Source organism: Anabas testudineus, chromosome 2 (genome assembly GCF_900324465.2).
Source record: "Anabas testudineus chromosome 2, fAnaTes1.2, whole genome shotgun sequence".
Lineage (NCBI taxonomy): Eukaryota > Metazoa > Chordata > Actinopteri > Anabantiformes > Anabantidae > Anabas > Anabas testudineus.
Window position 1 is genome coordinate 29,254,873 of NC_046611.1, and position 20,009 is coordinate 29,274,881.

At 40.7% G+C, this 20,009-nt stretch overlaps 1 protein-coding gene across 2 annotated transcripts in view; it reads right to left on the reverse strand.

Annotated features, from left to right (window-relative positions):
- Window positions 1–20,009, reverse strand: part of plppr5b (phospholipid phosphatase related 5b) — a 68,586-nt gene that overhangs the window by 4,701 nt on the left and 43,876 nt on the right. For both annotated transcript variants that reach the window (XM_026363273.1, XM_026363274.1), the window contains 3 exons: window positions 16,587–16,837; window positions 5,234–5,410; window positions 2,757–2,891 (listed from right to left, as the gene is read on the reverse strand). In XM_026363273.1, coding sequence (XP_026219058.1) covers window positions 2,757–2,891; window positions 5,234–5,410; window positions 16,587–16,837 — 563 coding nt within the window. The remainder of the gene's footprint in view (window positions 1–2,756; window positions 2,892–5,233; window positions 5,411–16,586; window positions 16,838–20,009) is intronic.

A 20,009-nucleotide genomic window follows, 5' to 3' on the forward strand; every position in this document is an offset into this window, starting at 1 on the left:
GAGCTGTAAAGAAAGACCCGAAAACAACAGACAGGAGCGAAGCTATGACTGACTGCTATCTGTTGTTCACAGAAGACTTAATGGACAAAAGTACAGAGGATACAGCAGAAGATGTAAACCACTCAAAGTACAGAAGTGAGCCTTTTTGAGAGATCCTTTATCACGCAGCAAGATAATGACCCAAAACAAAGGAGTTCATCAGGGGGCAGGAAGTGGAAGGTTCTCGACTGGACAAGTCAGTCTCCAGACTAAAACCCTATAGAGCATCTAGCATGGTAAAAAGAGGACTGAACCACCCAAAACCAAACAACAAAAAGTGAAAAGAGGCTGCAGTGAAAGTCTGGAAAAGCATCACAAAAGAAGAATACAATACAAAAGCTTGCTGATGTCAGTGGGTCACAGGCTTGATGCAGTTGTTGCAAATAAATATTAAGTCTTATTCACTTTAATCTATTTTAAGTCTCTGTTCCGATGCTTTTACATGAAAAAATAGGTGAGTTCAAACAAAAAGTGCTGTCTTCCAAGTTGTGTATCGGAACCAGACGTAAAAACCTGGAAATAGCTGTACTTTCTTTACACAGAGGAAATTGGTGTGAGGACTGCATTGAAACTGTATCTAACAGCATGTTATGTAGTTCAAACAGCTTTCATGGTCTTTATCCAGTCTGGCATTAAGCAGCATGAGTTAGTATGTGGTTCAGAGACTGAAGACACAAGGAAAGCTGCGGCTATTTTTAAGTCCTATCACCCACATGGCACTTACATATTCAGCAGCAAAACTTCATTGTTCATTCTTCATTGTTGGCGTTGTTCACTAATTCATGTTTATGTCTGTCAGTTTTACATTGTAAACGCTTTCTGTGGGTTGATGATTTTTTTTTTTGTCCTCTCTGGGGACATTTGGACACTTATGTAAGCTGACTATTGTTTCTTGTAGAATACAGCCTTTAAAGGCAAACAGAGTGAACACTTGTTGCATTGTCCTCTACTGTGTGGTATTAATGCTTGTTTGTGTGGTCCAGCACCGTCCAACACTTCCACTGACTGCTTGTTCCAGAGAATAACGAAGAAAGAACAGATATATTTCTTATTCCGTCCTGGAATATGATCTTTGTCAACATTCAAATACCAAGCACCTCCAGTGATCTTTGGATTCTAACTCATCAAAGGTGGCATTAATTTGACATTGTTATTACAGGTCTGTAGAAATAAAGGAGGATAGGGTGGATAACAAAGTGTGAGCTAAACACACTTTCACAGAAGATTGCTGTTCATTTCTTTGATTTCATTCATCAGTCAATGCAGGAATCAGATAATAGGTCGTCTGTCTTCTGACTGCATTCTCTAACTCATACTGGTAAAACAGTATCTGCCAGATCAACAAAGGACAGAGACTGGACCTGATCTAAAGCACAATATCAGCCAGTCGTACTGGTCAAACCAAGAATTTTACAGAATATAAAGATACAACAGATCTGTGTCCAGAGATTTGGTAGAACTCTGATTTCAAACCATATCACAGTTTGTTGCCTTTTGTTTCGGAGACGCCGGAGCCAGTCGAAACCCCGCAGCCAGCGCAGGAAGTCTAGCAGGCGCTGCTTAATGTAGCAAGACTCTTCATCTTCGTCATCCGTCTCCTACAACAGCATGTGTGTGTGTGTGTGTGTGTGTGTGTGTGTGTGGTGCACAAATGGTACCATTCAACATTAACATTTTGGCACGGCTACCTGCACCCTTAATTATGACTAATGTGTGTTAGACAGAGTGTGTATCATCTAGGATTTACTGAGAATTTGCACATTATATTTAAGAATATTCACCAAGGATCTAAACCTGTGTCAGACCAATACATGAAATACAGCTACAGCACATGGTGATGTGTCTATTTCAATGATTTAACAGACAATAGCACTGGCAGTGATTAAACCACAGTTGCAATACTTGATTTAAGACGTAAAGGCATCAAATGTATGAGTATGTACATTATCTGTACACAAGAAGCAAGTACCTACATGACTCAAACTCAACAGGTGAAAACACCTGCTGTACAAGAGCGTACTTTGCTGACACTGTCACCAGCATCACGTGTCATAACACTGCTGAGTGATTGCAGGTGACACCTGTCAGGTCACATTTAACTTAACACATCATTTGCTGCCAAAACAAATGTCAGCAGTTTGGATTTTAGAGGAGATTTTCATGCCCTGTTGTCGTAGGGTTGTTTTTTTTCTTCTATCAGTAAGTGTGTAAGTGTGACACCTTCCCTATGAGAGCATCAAAGTGGGACACGGGGTGTGACAGAGGTGCGTGATATGTGTGAAAAAGCACAGTGCACTGTGTACCACCTGCTAGGTTTAGCCTTCAAAATCACGCCAAGGTTAGAGATGTCATTATGATGTATTCAGTACTGAAAAGTAATTATCTGCTAACCTTAACCAAGTTCTTTGAAAAAAACAAATCATCATCCATAAGTGATCTTGTAACAGCAGTGTAACAGAACAATCTTAACTCAATTGTACCCTCCTCATTGGTGAATGTCCAACGAGATGACTGCTCTGTCACACATTAGTTGATGGGATTTTTAAGAAACTCAGCATTTTGCAGATTTGGTCAATTTTGGCAATGACCAGACTGACAATACATCATCTGGACAGCACCACATTTCTTATATATATTAACAGACTGCAGCTGACTAACTCTCTTCCAAGCCACTATTTTATGTTTGAAACATGAATTGTGGTTTGCACCATACTGACCTGGGAGGCGATGTACTTCTCCAGAGGACTCTCCACACGGCCCATGTTCAGCATGGCTGTGTTGGGTCGCTGCTCCTGTGGTGACTCCTCACTCAGCAGTAACTTGCCTTTGAAGTTATGTACCACACACACCACCTACAACACACACAACAAATAATAAAACATAGACGTACAGACTATGTGTGTGTGCAGCTGACTCAAGGACTCCGAGATTTCTCATTGGTTCAGTTGGATTAACAGCGTAGCCCAAGTATTTAGGTCACATATGTGCGTATTGACTTCTGCCTGGGGGTACTACTGCAGCTATGATGGATGTCGGTGTTGCATGAGCTCCTCTAATAAGGAGCAAAATGTGGCTTTGAGGTTCAAAATGAAATAAGCCATTTCAAGTCGGCTGAGCAGAGAAGACCACTATGAGGACTGGATTGTTGTGGAGTGTGCTGCGATCCGTTATTTCCCACAGAGCAGTGCAACCTGCTCTGGAGGTAGGCTCATAGAGCAAAGCCATAAACTATAAGCTACCAATCAGGTTTCAGTTGTGTGTAGCTCCATCAGCTAAGGGCCACATCTTATTCGTGTGTGTTATTTTCAGGTTGTGGTTTGTGTAGCCTCCCACATTGCTGTCTGAGGGGCTTAAGGTAATGGGAATCCAAGGCATGTACTTGGAACAACCCATAATTTGTTCATATGGCATGATTATTGTTTTAAGACGAGGTTTGAAAAAGGCCCAACTCAATTTCTTCTCACTTCATTTTTTTCAAAACTCTTCAAATTCAGAACAACAGATGGAGAAGTGGATTTAATAGAGGCTCTGAATACCTGATCAACACTTGAGACAAAGGTCTGTGGTTTCAACACTGTGGTGGAGCGGCTACATGCTCTCATTCATCATCTCGATCACGGCCAGCACCACATTATTCCTCCTGTCCACCACAACATTACCACCCCCAGTTGGTGTTAGTGTCGTTGGCTGATCAATGTATGGACGTACGAGTATTACCCGTGCAATTTGATAAAGTGAAGTAATATTGTAAATTAATAAGTGAATACATTCAGAATTGAATGATATTAGTACAGTGTAATGAACTTTGATAGATGATTAGACTTTATTAGACAGATGCTAGAAACACAAGCCAGATTGTGCAGGAAAACATATCAGACTAATGACGAATTATGAGCTGTGTTTACAGCTTGAGGTTCCTGTGATAGTCTAAATGTTGGTATATTTCCTTTTAATCTGTCTGAGCATCTATTTCTGTCTTTTAGTGTATATTAGAAGCCTAAAATTTGTGTTTATTCCTTAAAACTTTCTCATCCACCACAATCTATTGGCAGGATTCATTGTTTCCAATATATTTGCTGTCTCCCTGGGAAAGAATCTAACGTATGCTTCCCTTCAAAACCTAGAGTGAGCCGCTACGGTCTTTGATTAACCGTTCTCTGTGATAATAACAACTATCTGTTTCAGTCATATAAAAAGACAAAAGTGATGGAAGATTAAAGGAGCATTAAAATAAAGAGTCACTTGTAGTGGTGTATTTTTGTGTACTTCAGTCCATCACTAATGGCACTGTGGTGGTTTTAACCAGGGCCAACATTAATTAAAGTCTGTGTGAAGAGGCTGAGGAAGGCCTTATCACAGAGCTGTTCTCCCTCCGAGTCCTCTAATCACAGTAAAGAAACTACTGGCCTTTCTCTACTGAATGCAAGAGGATGAAAGAAGATGAGAGAGGAGAAAAAAAGATGATCCTCTTTTGCTGCTGCTTGCTTTCAGCTCCTGCTAGGAAACATGCTGTATCAGGGACCTGGCCATCATCACTCTGTGTATATTTTATGGTCGCGTGCAGCACAGATGTGAGGGCAAGACAGGCCTATAAGAAGCATGAGCAGCCATTTAACGAACACGGACCGACAGACATCCTTCAATCCCCACTTCTAATATTGTTTAAGTCAAGTTATGTTAAGTGAGAAGTAACTAATACAGTTATGTCATTTGGACAAATTAAGAGTACACATAGCAATGTGTACTGATTAAATGTTTTGATTTGCTCTGTATTTTAGCTGAGATATTTTAAGTATTTTAAATATTTCACAGCCTTTTCAGTTTTGGCAACATTATGTTATCTGCAGTTTAAAAGAAAGAGTTTTTAGATTCTGTGAATCCAGGATACAATTCATGACTTTTACCTGAATTGATTGCACCTCACCCGTATTAGAAGCCTAATAGAATAGGGACAGATTAATCTGAGAGATTAACAAGTCTGTAGCACTCACTATAGCAAGTGAGAATTTAAGCTACCTGCTGTCTATATTTGTCCATAGCACACATGCTAGTATAAACAGTTAAATTGCCAGCTCAACATATTCCACTACTATATTTCTCATATATAGTATATGAGACTTTATAACATATTCTGTACTGTTCAAATTATTATGTCACTTAGAAATGTCTAATTTTATAACAATGTGAGTCTTACCAGGAAAGTGGCGATGGCAGTGCCAATGATGAAGCCAGCAATGACGTCCGACCAGTGGTTGCGGTATTCAGCCACACGGTTTAGACCAGTGAGGAAGGCCAGACACATGAGCCCCAGAGACAGCACTGGTTTGGCCAGACGAGTGCCCTTCGCCTGCACTGTGCATGTGACGTACATCTGCAGGGGGAAGGGGAGCACAAAAACACATCTAAACAAATGGGTTAGAACCTGAAAATCACAGTCTGTCATTGTGTTGAGGCTGGAGTGAGCCCTGATCAGAGGACCTCACACTTCGACTGGTCATGCAGAACTGCAGTTGCTCTCCGTTTGCAGGTACCTGACCACATAAGGCTCTAACACAGCTAACGAAGGTTTTCATGTTCGTTTCCACATGTGCCCGTTCAGTCGATGTTAGCAACAACAGTCAAAGGTCAAAGTTAAGAGGAAACGTGGCTTTATGTTTCTATGATGTAACAGTTACAACCTCTCTTGGGGAGGAGGTCATGGATGGATGGATATGTGGTTGTGACACTGGAAACTACTGGTTACAGAAAAAAGGTAGTGCAGAGAATGATGTGACTCCATCATTTCTCTCACCTTAACTTGATGAAATTATGAATTACTTTTTTATACTATATACCATATACAGTATATTTTATATACTTATACTTCTTCCGCTCCTAATTTTTATTAAAAAGCTAAACTATATTGTGAAATTCTACCTGACAGCTGTGACTGTGTGTAAATACGAGCTGTTATTTTAAGTCTCTCTTCAGGGCATCTTTCCATTTTTTTTTCCTCCCTGTTTAGAGAAGTGCTGCCAGATCTGTCACAGAAACTACATAATGAAAAAAATATATGTGGGGAAGAAAAAACTAAGGAAAGAGAAACAGATGGAGAGTTGGATAGAGTACAGGCTCGGAACAACAGAAAGGAGAGAAAGAACGTAGAGGGAGAGGAGGATGCCCGGCGGGACAGAGACATAACAAATAAGTGCAGTGAGGTGAAGAGAGGAGTAAAGAAGGTGACAAGCATGGAGAGGAGGGGAAGTAGAGAGCAGAGGAGAGGGGTGGAGAGGAAGAGAGGGAAGCAATAAGATGTAATGAAAGAGAGATAAAAGGAGGCGAAGAGGAAGCTGAGCTAACTGTAAGACACTATGGAAAATAATCTTTCCTGATCTTAACCATTCTATAGATATGTGACACAGCAAGAATAAAATATGTAGATTATCTGTGTGTCTTCTGTCTATTCACATAATCCCACACACTCCATGATGTTGAGATCAGGACTAGTTTTCTATGTGACTCTGGCTGTATACGTGAGAATGAGATTAGGAAACTTTAGCCCACAAACTTTAGCAGACAACATTATTGTTTGTCAGACGTGTATCAGACATGTAAATATTACAGATTTAACCTGATCAATCTGACATCTTTTCCTGTTTTGCTACCCCTACAGTAAATGCATCTTCATTTAAATACTGACATCCTGATTAAAGGCGACAGAGCTTTAAACCACTGATTCAACAAATCCTAAGGTTACGTGGAGGAAGTGAAGGCTGAAGCTGTTTTATAGGAGCAGACTTCTCGCTCTGTTGGACTTGTTGAATCTACAGAAACACTCTGATTGAAGAGCGGTGTTACTCTGGCGTGTTACTTCTACCCTAACAAACCATTTCACTCACTGAATTAAAAATCCTTAATAGCAGCCGCTGTGTCATTTTAACTGGGTGCATAGAAAAAAGAACTTAATGTTCTCTATGATGATCTTTGCTAATGAGAAAGACAAACTATTTGATAACAGATATGTCAGCACCACAGCTTAGTCAGTGATGCTTTGGGCCAGACAATGAGTGTATTTACAGTTAATATCATAATAAATATTGAATGTATGCACAACTTACGCTCTATTAATGTCTCACTACGTAAAGAACACGTCGTACTGTGATACTCTGTACATCGCCTCTAAAGATTGGCACTTAATCATTCATCATCATCATTATCATTCTACATTTAGCAGATGCTTTTATCCAAAGCGACTTACAAGTGAGGTACAAGGTACAAAGCAAGGTGAGCATAAGGAGATCTTGCTTAATGACCTCTACTACTGGAGGTAGGCAATCTTACCACGACACTATCTATGTAGTGTAAGTACAAAAACAAACTTAAAAATAAATGTGAATTGCTGGGAAACTGAGATTAAGATAAGAGAGACGTGGGGGCGACACTGGGTAAGAGAGAAGCTGTGAGAAACAAACATGAACAGATACAAGAGGACAGAGAGATAGATGGAGAGAGAGAGAGAGAGAGAGAGAGAGAGAGAAGGCCTGCAGCAGCATCCTCCTGCTCTTCTCCTTTTATTTCCTTCTGCTCTCCTGGCCATCTGGACCTCAGATGAACCGTTGTAAATAATACATCATTATCATAAGGTCTTCTCACTAATCTCTATTTACAGCACCAGCAGAGAGCACACTGTAAAATCCCGTCATTATTTATCATACATCAGTGTTGTAAGCATGTCAATTTCAGGTCAAGTCAATCTACAATTGATCACAGTTGAGAATTTATTTCTCAGCAGAAAATACTTAGTTTCAAAACTAATGCTCATCTCAGTGAGCCAAACCAACTCTGAATTTATTCTAAGCCTGATATATTTTGTGTTTCAGTCCTATACTGCCACTTTAAATAACCTCCAACAAATACAGTTGGACCCATAAATAATGGAATGATGAGAGGTGTTTTGGCTCCGTACAGCACCACACTGCATTTGAAATGAAGTCAAGACTTCCATCTTCAGTGCGAGGGATTTGACAAAAGCGTGCCATTAACCATTCAGGACTTACCACACACACACACACAAACCCAGGTACAGCAGTCAACTCAAAGAAGTCAACTGACTTTTAGTCACTTCTGCAAGCAGTATACTGGCAGAGGGTTGTTTTTATAACCACTACTACCAACAACTGAACTTTAGGATACATAGCTCCTCAATATGAATCAAGCAAAAAAAAACAAAAAAAACAATGAAATTTGAAAGTCATTCATGCTGCAACGTTTAAAGTACAGGGGAGAAGTGCCTCTGGTACTGTTAGTAAAAAGTGTCCCTGGTAGCTGAAATGCCACAAAAGAGCCTGTACAGAATAACTATGTATTTTTAAAGTGCAAGTCATTTTTGTTTAATGTGTTCTTTGTTGAACAGTTGTAGACCTCGAGTCATCGTGACTGAGCTGATTTCTTATAGATACAAAACACATGCAGACAGTGGAACGGCGTTTTTTTTTTTTTTCATGCTTCAGAATTGGAACCTCTTCTAGTTAAAAGAGCTGATGGAAATGAATTCAACACTTTTATGTTTTAGCTGGTTCTTAAACAAGAACGTGGGCATGTGATAAATGCAAGTTCGAATCCAATCTGTCCTTGTTTTAGTGCCATGATATCAACCTTAGAGAAGACTGAGGAAGGAGGGGCAGAGGGACAAATATAGACCAGAGGAAACAGAGGAAACATGTCTATGTTTGGCTCTAATTACGGATCTGTTGGTTTGAGGCTGCAGACAGCTTCTGAGGGCCTAATTGTATTTTTCATTACACTGCGCAATCTCCTCCAAGGGTAGATCAAATGTTTCCATTTTGTTCCTTCTTCACCTCTTTTGACTATTCTGGACTTAAACAGAGATTTTCATTTTGCTGTGTATAATGGCTGAGCAATGGGGCTCCATATCCTGTATTCTCCTGTATTAACAGATTACAGTGGGACCTGCACAGCTTCAAACATGCATATAAAACAGCTTAAACATACTTACCATGAACAGATGCTGACCTCTTTTTGAAAACAAATCCATGATTCTGAACATGTAAACGATGGGTGAGCAGTCACTGAATCTTCTTCTGCAGTACTATGTGATCTGCCAGTAAATACCACTGCACTACTATAAATAGAAAAAAAAAGAAGATGCAGCCTTGTGTTTTGCATGTCGCATTTACTTATTCATTTCTGACATCATTTATTTAGGTTTAATTAACTATTTTACATGCAGGAACAGCAACTGGCAGTTCGGGCACCTTTCTTCTTTCTAAAAAAATGTAACCTGAACAATCTGTCACACCCTTCATGTTGCTGGCCAGACCTGTTAGAAATGATCTCTGTCGTTGCCCTGGTTACATGGTATTTTGCAAAGGATTGGTCAGAACAGACACCCCTGGGAAAGTTGTTGGCAAGATACATCCCTTTGAATGGAACTGGATCTATTCTATGTGTCTGTAGAAACTGCACAGAGCAATCAACCACAGCTGACTAAGCATCACGTGCACACACAGGAGGTTTCTGTGGTTATTTTAGTATATTTAACAATCCACGTCTTGGTGGACACAATTCAACCAGCAGGTTTCCATGCATAACTGTGCAAAATGATTTGAATGAATTTGTATTGTGTCCCACTTAGATACCAGATGATACCAGAAACAGTAATATAATGAAAGAGGACAGATGATATCAGCGTTTATACAGTATGTGTGTCTGTGTGTGTGTGTGTGTCTGTGTGTGTGTGTGTCTGTGTGTGTGTGTGTCTGTGTGCACACATGCGTGTGTGGGCGTCCTTAACCAGGTCAAGGTGATTTCCCCCCGTAAGTCGTTGTGTCTCGCATTAACTGTCACATACTATCAATTTCATACTGAAAGCAGCAGAACAAGCTGCTAGATGACGACTGTAAAACACTCACACACACTCACACACACACACACCACATGTAAAGTATATTTCCTTTTTCTTTTTCTCTGTCCCGAAGAGTCTCGTGTCTGCTCGATTTGTCTCAACAGCCTTTCCTGAGTGTTTCACAGCTGGGTGCGCACGCTAACCTACACATCCCATTCAGACATTAGCAGCTATTGGCACGCTCACTATATCACAAGCTTGTCTGCTAAATGGAGAGTGCAGCATGAAAAATTCAACCTGGGGAGACGACAGCTGAGCAGCTCGTCCTCTGCTCATTGCTGTTTCTGACATCAATCTCTCTGTCTTGCCACGTTCAAATGGTGTCATGTGATATTACTGAGTGGGACCCACTCTGACAAAGACGGACACGACAGACAGACACAAACACACAGAGACACACTGTCCTATGGAGCCAGAGCAGACTGCTGCGCTAATACATCAAGCTGATTTAAAGGAAAATTTCAACAAGATATTTAACTCCAGGCTTTTCTCCGTTAGTTTTATGGCACAGGCCTCAACAGATATAAGCTCATATTTCAAATGGTATGACCTCCAATCAGAGGGATCCATCTCCAATATGGATGAAATGTATTTTTCATGATAACACATTCATTGTAGTTACCATGCAGTTGTCACAGCACCTGAAAATAGGCCCTTTCCACCACAGGAGCTTTTCCCGGGGATCAGGAACCTTTTGAGCAACTTCCTGCATTGACCACTGAGGAACCAGGACTTGAACGTAATTTCATTCCCTGATGATGATGATCCCTGAGTCCAGTACTTTTTGAAGGTCCAGGAACTATCACACTGATTGGTCACATACTGTGTAATATTTTACTTGCAAGATGGAAGATTGGAAGACTTCCACAAGCTGGTTCAACAGAACAGAGTGAGATAGGAGAAAGGGGGAATATTAAAGACATAGGAGCTCAAACGAGTCTTTTTAGTGTCAAAGCGAGAGGAGCTGTTGTATAGAGAGTCATCCAGTATCCTTGCACTTTTTAAACTTTGAAATCATATCAATATCAATCATATCAACATTTTATATCAGTGCAGCTCTAGAATAAAATATGAACCATAAATTACACATAATATGGCCACTTTAACATGTTGTGATGTAAAACTCTCAGTATACTGCTGGGATGATGTTGGATAGTGCAACACATCGTGTAACTTTGGTCATGCTGTTACACAAGAACGGACAGCATTATGCAAGACGCACGCTGTGAATGTTTGGCTTCTCCATAATTGCACACGTTCATGCTTGACATGCTGTCACATGCAATCACGACTGTCTTGTCTTTGTGAAGAAAAATCCTTCGGTCCAAAGACGAACATAGTTCTGGCTTGTTTTGAATAAGCAGAGGAAGAGCTAAGAGGCGATATCCAACATGGCTGAATAGACAAATCAAACACTGCCTTCAAAAACTCCAACTTAAAAAGAATGTCACAGTACAATACATCACTGCCCACACTGGGTAGAAATACCATGGCAACCACTAAACTGAAGCTGGAGACAAGCACAAGCCCACAGCTGGATAAAACAGCTATTGACAAACACAGTCATGTCCCAGTCAACACACACTCATCAGTCTATAAATGCCCCAATGTTTAATCAATACTCGACAATAAGCATTGACACCCTCTCTGCATGGTGCCACCACCAGTATCCACACTGACACCATGCAACAGCTTGTTTGTGCAGATGCTAAATGGAATGAGAGTGTGTGAAATGTCTGCTTCACCCAGCAATCTTTGGGAAATATGACAAAAGTTGAACATTAAATTAGTGCATGTTGCAATATTCAAAGGAGCAGCTTAATATTTTTAGAAATATGTTTATTTCCTGCCTTTTAGTCGAAATACTGGAACCCTGAATTAGCTGTGTGTCTGAAAACAGACAGCGTCCGTCCCAGGTTGTCCAGAAACTGTCTAGAGTTTTTACATATAAATGACCATAATCTGGGTAAAACTGAACATGTGAGGACAGCAGCAGCTGAGATGAAAGCGTACGAGGGAGTTTCAGTTTCGTTGGATATTCATGGAAAAGCTTCTGTTCAAGCCACACTGGAAGAAATCTATCTAACTCAGCAGTTTTTGGGGTCTTTTCCCAGCCTGGTGTCTGTTAATAAGTTAATGCATCTGCATCTCCTCTTTGTCTATGTGGTGGTCTACATGTGGTCCCTCTCTCTCTCTCTCTCTGCCTGGTGTATCATACACAAATCATGACAGTTCCCACAAATGACATTGTAGAGAAGGCAAATGAAGCAACACACAAAATACCACATTTTGAATTCCCCACCTAGCCCAGTTAATAAAAACCACTTAGTTTAATTTATGTGAATCATTAGTAATTCTGTTGTAATCGTCCACCACATTAGTTCGGTTGATGTTTTATTTTCGTTTCACTTTCAAATCAGTGGTTTAGAAAAATGAGGTGCATGAGGAACAACAGTACACGGTGCATGTGCGACTGCATGTTTCATAGCCACTAACACTGACTCGAAGGAAATAATAATTATAATAACCCTACGTTGTTGCAAATATAACTGTTATGTAAGTACAATCTTTGGGCCAAATGTTTCACACTAGCTCTCGGTTGAAGCTAAAAACGCTGTAACAACCTTACAGTGTGGATTCAGGCCAAAACATTACAGTACAACATGCATCTACATTGCTGTTACATTACCATTAGAATGGGGTAATTACAGCATCATTTCAATAAATCCTTGGGTTCAGCAGATGTTACATGGGCTGTGTTTGGCCCTGGCATTGCTGTAATGACAGAGACAATGAGCGTTTGAAGAGGGGTAATCATCATCTCATCAGAGCTGCAGGCGTGTGTGTGTGTGTGAGAGTGTGTGCATGCATGTATGCCCTTGCTCTATGTGTGTAAGGGTTTGTTTGTGCAGACAGCAACTACATCCTGAACACTGACTGACTGAAAGCGGGGCATTTGAGCAGACGCTGGCTCTGGGACACACGGAATCACAGCAATCAGATCATCAGCAAGAATCCGAACCTTGTTGAAAAATGTTTGATTTGTGTGCTGTGGTTAAAGGATGAATCCACAGTGAATAACTGCTGGTTCAAGCTCCCGAGCATGTTGGGCTTCTGGCCAAAGTGTAATGAATCAGTGAGATTAAATCCTACAATGATTAAGGCTCGAAGCACCGTCGGTGCTGGAGCTCTACTATTTTTGGTTGGATTTTTCTTCCTCCTCTTCTCATTTTGTATCTAAAAGCAGTTGTGAGAACTGAGCTGTAACCAGTACAACGGTGAACATTTAGAGGACGGCAGTGTGTCTGTGTGTGAGCTCCACAAATTTGACCCATGTCTAAAATAAACATAAATGCTATGCCTAAATCTATCTAATGTAATCTAATATTCATACACATTCCCTTTAGGTTCCCATATAGTTTGGACAAATCACACCAACATAAGTTTAAACTGCAGTTTTAGTGTATTATTTCCCTATTATCTGGTGAAAAGCTAAAGATGTTTCATACTAGTACTACTACTAGTTTATTTGATTTGTAGTGTAGCATCAGCAGCCCATTAGCAGAACAACAGCAGAAGAAATACCCACCAGCTTTATTTTAACCCTAAATATTAATAAAATGAATAAACCACGTAAGAGAACATGCTAAAGTTTGGCCAAACTCACAAAATAAACAAATCAGAGAAGACTCTGGGCCAACAATGCAACGCAATATGCCGTCGCTCCCTGCACCTCTCTGTAACCTGCCACCATAAACAAGGGGGCTAATCCCATATACAAACAAAACAGAGAAAAAACTAAACTACCAGCAGCCAAAGTAAAATAACAAAAATCCAGAACAATACCTGCACTGAGTGATTAAAACAACCGGCCTGAGGGAAAAAAGAAGAGAAGGAGAAACTCTACCGACTACTATCGATTACGCTGTTGCCTGTGTGTGTGTGTGTGTGTGTGTGTGTGTATGTGTGTGTCCCTCTCCATCTTCATGCACAACCTACCTCTCTTTTATCCCCTCACCCTCCCTCCACCTGAAAAACTGATTGTACTCAGGTGTGTAGCCGGCAAAGGGAGGAGAGTGGCCTGAGGGGAAACAGGACACACATACACACACACACACACACACACACACACACACACACACACACACACACACACACACACACACACGCAGGTGCACACATAACAGTGAGCAATTATTTCTTCCCATGCTCTCCCTGGTCCTCCTCAACATTAAAACCATCAGCTAGTGTTAATGTTATGGCTGAGTGCTGTGTCTTACATCATAATAGAACTACTTTTCTTATACTGTATCTTGATTTATGTCGACTCTCATGACTCGTTCACTACATTTCAAACATAGGAATCTCAGCTATTTTACAACAAACCACAATAATTCTAATAAAAACAAGGGTCATTTGTAATTTTGTATTTGCATTTTTGTAAATGCTAGGTGTGGAATTTGTCAGCCTGAAAAAGAGCAAATAAAAATCAACTATATTTCATGTTTCGAGATTTTATCACTGTAACTTTTTTTGACAGCACAGGAAGTAGAAGTTAGCCAACACAGATTTCATGGGGGGGTTTGATGTCTAAAGAAATCTAAAAGCTAATAACACCATACTAATACCACTCTGGATTAGTAATGATTTGTATTTACACAGGTGAGGATGGCTGCATGCAGTAATTCCAACTGATCAGTCCTCATTCAGTAAAGCGACAGTATGCAAAAGACCCTCACAAGTGAAGCACACAGGTTTTTCCATTCATACTCATATCTGATATCTGTGAAGCTGAGAAATCCACCCCCTCAAAGCACTTCAGTTCTGACAGTATCTGCGATCTATAACTCATCTCAGATTCCCTTTGTGTTATGTAAGACAAGTGAGAAATTAATCTGGGAGTTTAATGCAGTAATCTCATTAGACATCAGAGAGAAAAGCTGCAAGGTCACGCCGACTAACGCCTGCAGTGGAACAGGACAGTGGTCATAACCAGATAACAAACACTTTGGCATAAGGTGATTAAAAGAAGAGGGAGCTTAAGTCAAACATCCAGCTCTATTCCAGTGACCTCAGAGCATCCAATTAGTGCTGGAATCCCAGTCACTGGACTGATGTCTGACTTGAGGGCGTTCACTGTTCATCTGAAAGGTTTCTTCAATTAAAACTACTGTGGCTGATAAGACTGGTAACTAAATTACAAACTACACAGTTAAATTCACAGTCTGATGACCTTAAGACAACGAATGCTGTGAAACTGACTGCTCTCTCTCAGGAGAAACACGATACTAACCATTTGTATGGATTGCCATGAAATTTAGGGAATTATTGAATTTTTATTCACTTTGCCAGCATTTAATATTAAATAAATACTTTGGTTTATATCTAAATACATGTAAAGCTGCACTCAGTGTTGGTAACTGCATGTGTGCCAGCACTGTGACTGTGGGAAACTGAACATAGCATTTAACTTACAGTATTGCAGCCAAATACAGTCTCATTTTTTCACTTTTTTGCATCCTGTTATTATTTGCATCCCAGATTTTCATCCCAGTTCTTCTTAAAATTTTAAATGTCTGGACTTGACCGAATCAACCAACAACTGTTGTAAACTCTGGAAAAAAAAAAGCCCTGCTCAAACTATAATTGTAAAACTATTTGTTGTGGAAATTGTAAAAAGAGTATTCTAGGTGGTTCACATGGTTCATCTTCAAAAGGTTTAAATTTACTGTGATGTAAGTAACTTCACCTGGATGACTGGGAATCATCATAGATACAGTAAATTAGTATATATCGACTAAATTCTAAAATCAAAAGCTGGAACAATCTAGATTCATACATTTCCCACTGAAACAAGCTAAAAGTATAAAGTACCACTACTTCAGTGGAGTTTGTGGAGGATGGGTGAAGTTCCTTGTGTGAAACTAGTTGTGAAACTATTACTTTATTGTTTCCCACAGCAAATTCAACACCCAGGGCCACTCTGTTCTGGGTGTTGACTTGACATAACTATTGCTTTTAAATTCTGCATCTCTGCTGTGCCCAATGTTGAAGTAACTTGATTTTCCAGAGCCTGGATATCTGCCCCTCACAGGGTCTCTGTTTTCTGTTTTGGTTCTATATCCATATATTAAACGTTCAACTGGTGCTGAAAATAGTGATAGCTGAATAGAAACCTGGGAGAGATGTCCTGGGACTCTACCTCCATCGTTCGGCTGCATATTTGTATTTGTAGCTGTAGGTCAACAGCTGAACCAGCCGATTTTAAACTGATGCTGCAACATTTTGTGTGCAAAAGCAGTTCAGGCTGAATACGATTTAAATCAATGTATCACTCACAAACTGGGAGAAAAAGCTGGGAGTGGAAAATGCTACTTGGTCTGACTTCATGTGTAACTAAAACAGCATCAACAATCTTCAGCTCTCAAGTCATTATCTGACATTCAGCACCTACTGTATGAAAACCTCACGTATCATCCAACTTACTCATCCAATCTTTTTTATATATTTTCTTGTCTAAAAGGCAGTTTAAAGGAATACTCCAATGTCTCTTGCTGTATCTATCTGTAGCTATTATATTTAAGTCTAGTTTCACCCACTGTATAAAAAATATGAGCAGTAAATGAAGAATGATGTGACTCACAGCCAGGTAGAGTGCAGCATAGATACTGAGTGCTGCCTCCTTGGACGGGAAGGTTTTGCGGGCCCGCAGGATGTCGTCCTGGTTCCCCGTGCACGCCTCCTGGTGGCTGATGTAGCGCAGAGCCTGCTGACAGCCCAGTGCAGTGTAGTTTGGTTTACAGACTGTCAAGAAGTAAGGTGCAAGGTTTCCTGTCACTACCTGGCCTGCATTGACAAAGATGTCGACGGTGAAGAGGCCAAAGGTGTAGACTCCTGCGAAGAAAAAGGAAATGTCAAAAAGGAGGACAGATGGAGCTGGTGTTGAAACCAAAAAGATGGAGCTAGTTAAAAATAATGAGTTGTGTGGCGTGTCAGACTTCAAACTCCTGCAGCCTCCTACTGCGATCCATCGGCCTGCAATCAAATTAGATTTAAAAATGTGGGGGCTGTATTGCATTCAAGCACTAGACAGTTATGTGTTCACACCTTATTAGTTTTGAATGGAAGGAGTATGGGTGTAGCTCTTACAGACAGTGTTGCATTATGTCCAACCACTACATTTTGAACCCAATGAACCACTTCATGCTTGGTTCGCTGTGCAGAAGTGGGAACAGAGCCGTGGTTTTGCTCTTTGCTCTAAACAACAAGACTTAAATAAATGACCGTACTACAAACTGGGAAATATTACTATTAAGTTGGATAATGTGAGTGTTGCCGGTGTTAAATCTCACAAGACCTGTGACATCATCGGCACAATGGCACTACCTGAGCAATCAGCTGCATCTGTTTTCATTTCACAACCAGTGGAAACGGTTTCACAGTAAAGCCAAATCGGAAACAGTCTTCATTATTTAGCCAGATTACATGAAACCCATGTTAAAAACACTAAAGATTGTATTACTGTATACAACGACTATGTACTTAACCAGTAATATATCATCTATAACAACTCCAAAGGGCGTAAGTCAATAAACTAATCAGTTGATTAAAAAGACATAATCAGCTAAAATTAAGATTCAACCTGTATTACGTCCTTCAGTCTGCAGCTGTCCACCCATTGTTCAACTTCAGACCAGTTAACTAAAATGAACATCATAATCAGCTGATGTTACACTGAGACACATGATCCACATTCAGCAGGTGAATTTCTCTGTGCACACAGTACATATTTCTGCATAGTGAAGCTCTAACATCCTACTGACACAAACCACAAGTCCTTTTCGATTGGAGAGGCACATCGACTGATGTGTTTATTTATGCACTGTTGATGAAGAGGTGTTTAATCAGACACTGGTGGAAAAAGCTCTTGAATTGTTTCCCTGGTGTGGTTTCTGTGGTTGCCACTCTCACACAGTGAGCCATAATAAATTCAGACAGCTGTGTTAAATAGCTGTGCAAGCTCATCAGAGCGGCAGCCATCCACTCTCGCTCTCTCTCTCTCTCCTTGCTGCTGCCACTGACCTCCATGGTACACCTGCTGTCATGTTTACTCTGGAAACACTAAGGGCAGATGCAGCAACTGTCGTCTTAGATATGTTTATAGAGACTGCGTGTGTGTGCATCCCACAGCCTATGTGCCAAAAGGAAATATCCACCTGAACATCAAGCTCACCTGGCCTAGTGGTGTGGAGTAGTTCAGATGATGTGGCAAAATGTTCAGTTATCAGCCACTACCACCAGTTAACCACTGTGCCAGTTTGTTTTGACTAGTTCATATGCTAATTAGCAACACTGCAAATACAGCAATCATTCTTTTTATCCCACAAAATGGTGAATGGCATTTCAGATGATTTATTCTAAACAGAAACATCGGAGTCAGTGTAACCTGCTTCATGAAATAAAAAGGATATAAATCATTCCACCAGCTATATTTTCAATGTGAATGAGTATACAGCCTGTTCATCCCACAGCGCAGATCGACTCTTCCTCACACTGTGACACTGCAGAAAATAAGAAAAAGGTCGGTTGTCTACAGGGACACCTCGGTACCAAGAACACAATCCCAAGCTGCTCACCCATACCAAATATGCATACGCACAGTTTGTAGCAGTCATCGAGGTGCCACTGCTGCACACTCTCCTTAACCAATCCCGACAGGCTTTACATCTCAGTGATTGAAAGGCTTTAAAAGAAATAATTGCCTCCCTCCTTTGAGAGCCCGATACTGTGTCAAACTAAATTACCAAATAGAAGCTTAGTAAGACAGCTCTTTCTCAAACACTGAAAGAGGTGTCCACCGTCCTACAAACACGCACACACACTTCCAGAATGCAACAATAACTTTCTTTTCCAACCACCGTCAAGTGTCTGTGCTGCTGCAAAACTAATTCAATCCATTCTTTGAAGAACATTTAGCTGGAAGACATTCATTAGAACAAGACAGCAAGGCGTCAGGCTGTTGAGCAAGGCACGTCTTTCTTCTTCTTTCACACAAGTTGTTGTTTTTAAATGTTGCCGTTCAAGGCATTGCCTTGCCTTTGTCATTTCTTATCAGCCACACAAAAGAGGCGGCGTGAGGCACAATATGCTGACAGGTCCGTTTCTTATCAAGCATCAAACAGGTTGCGTCAAGCATCGTGTGACTCACTCGCTGAGCGCAGCTCATCGTTCCAACATTGTCCCACTTTAACCCACTTGAACATGGAAATGTGGGAGCTCTGTGTTTTACGGACGACTTACACTCGCTTGCTAACCCCCCCCCTTCTCTCTCAGCCTGCCCAACATTGGGAACACAGAGAGGGAGATGACCAAAAATTGCTTATTAGGGCATAAATCTAATTCAGTTTGCCTGCTTCAAACATTGTCATGAACTGCTGCAGAGCCTCTGTGTAGCCATGTATGTGTATGTGCTCTAAAGTACTTAGTGGTTGTATGTGATCCTCTTGTCTTTGGTGTACATGGGTTTAATTGTATTGACAAATTTTGGTTCAATACTATTGACATGACATTTTTGGACAGTTCTCCTCAGAGCGCATCTGGATGTGGGCCATTGTGGCTATGAAGTGGCACTGCTGCCTGCACATATACAGTAGTCCAAATATTCCAAATCAAATGTGGGCCAAGTTTGGCAAAGATGTGGTTTGGTTAGTTTACTGAATTGGTTCTTGGGTGACATGTGGTCATGCTGTGACCTTCTTGCTGCTTACATCTGGCAAACAAGAGCAGACTGACCTAGTGAGATCGTTTAGCCCTTTTACTGTCTGTGTCTTAACTTCAAAAGAGAGACTGAGGTCAAGTGTCTTACCAGAGGTGTTTAGACAATGGTTTTAGGACTGGATTGGGGTTTCATAAAGGTTTTTGTTGTCTTCACAAATGTACAAGTGTGTGAAGTGATAATGGAGAAAGTGCTGAAGGGTGAGCCGGGTTGAAGCAATGCACCTCTACTTTGATCCAGTGCCAGAGTCTCCACAATGCTGCAGTGTGATGCACAATCCTGTCAGTCTCA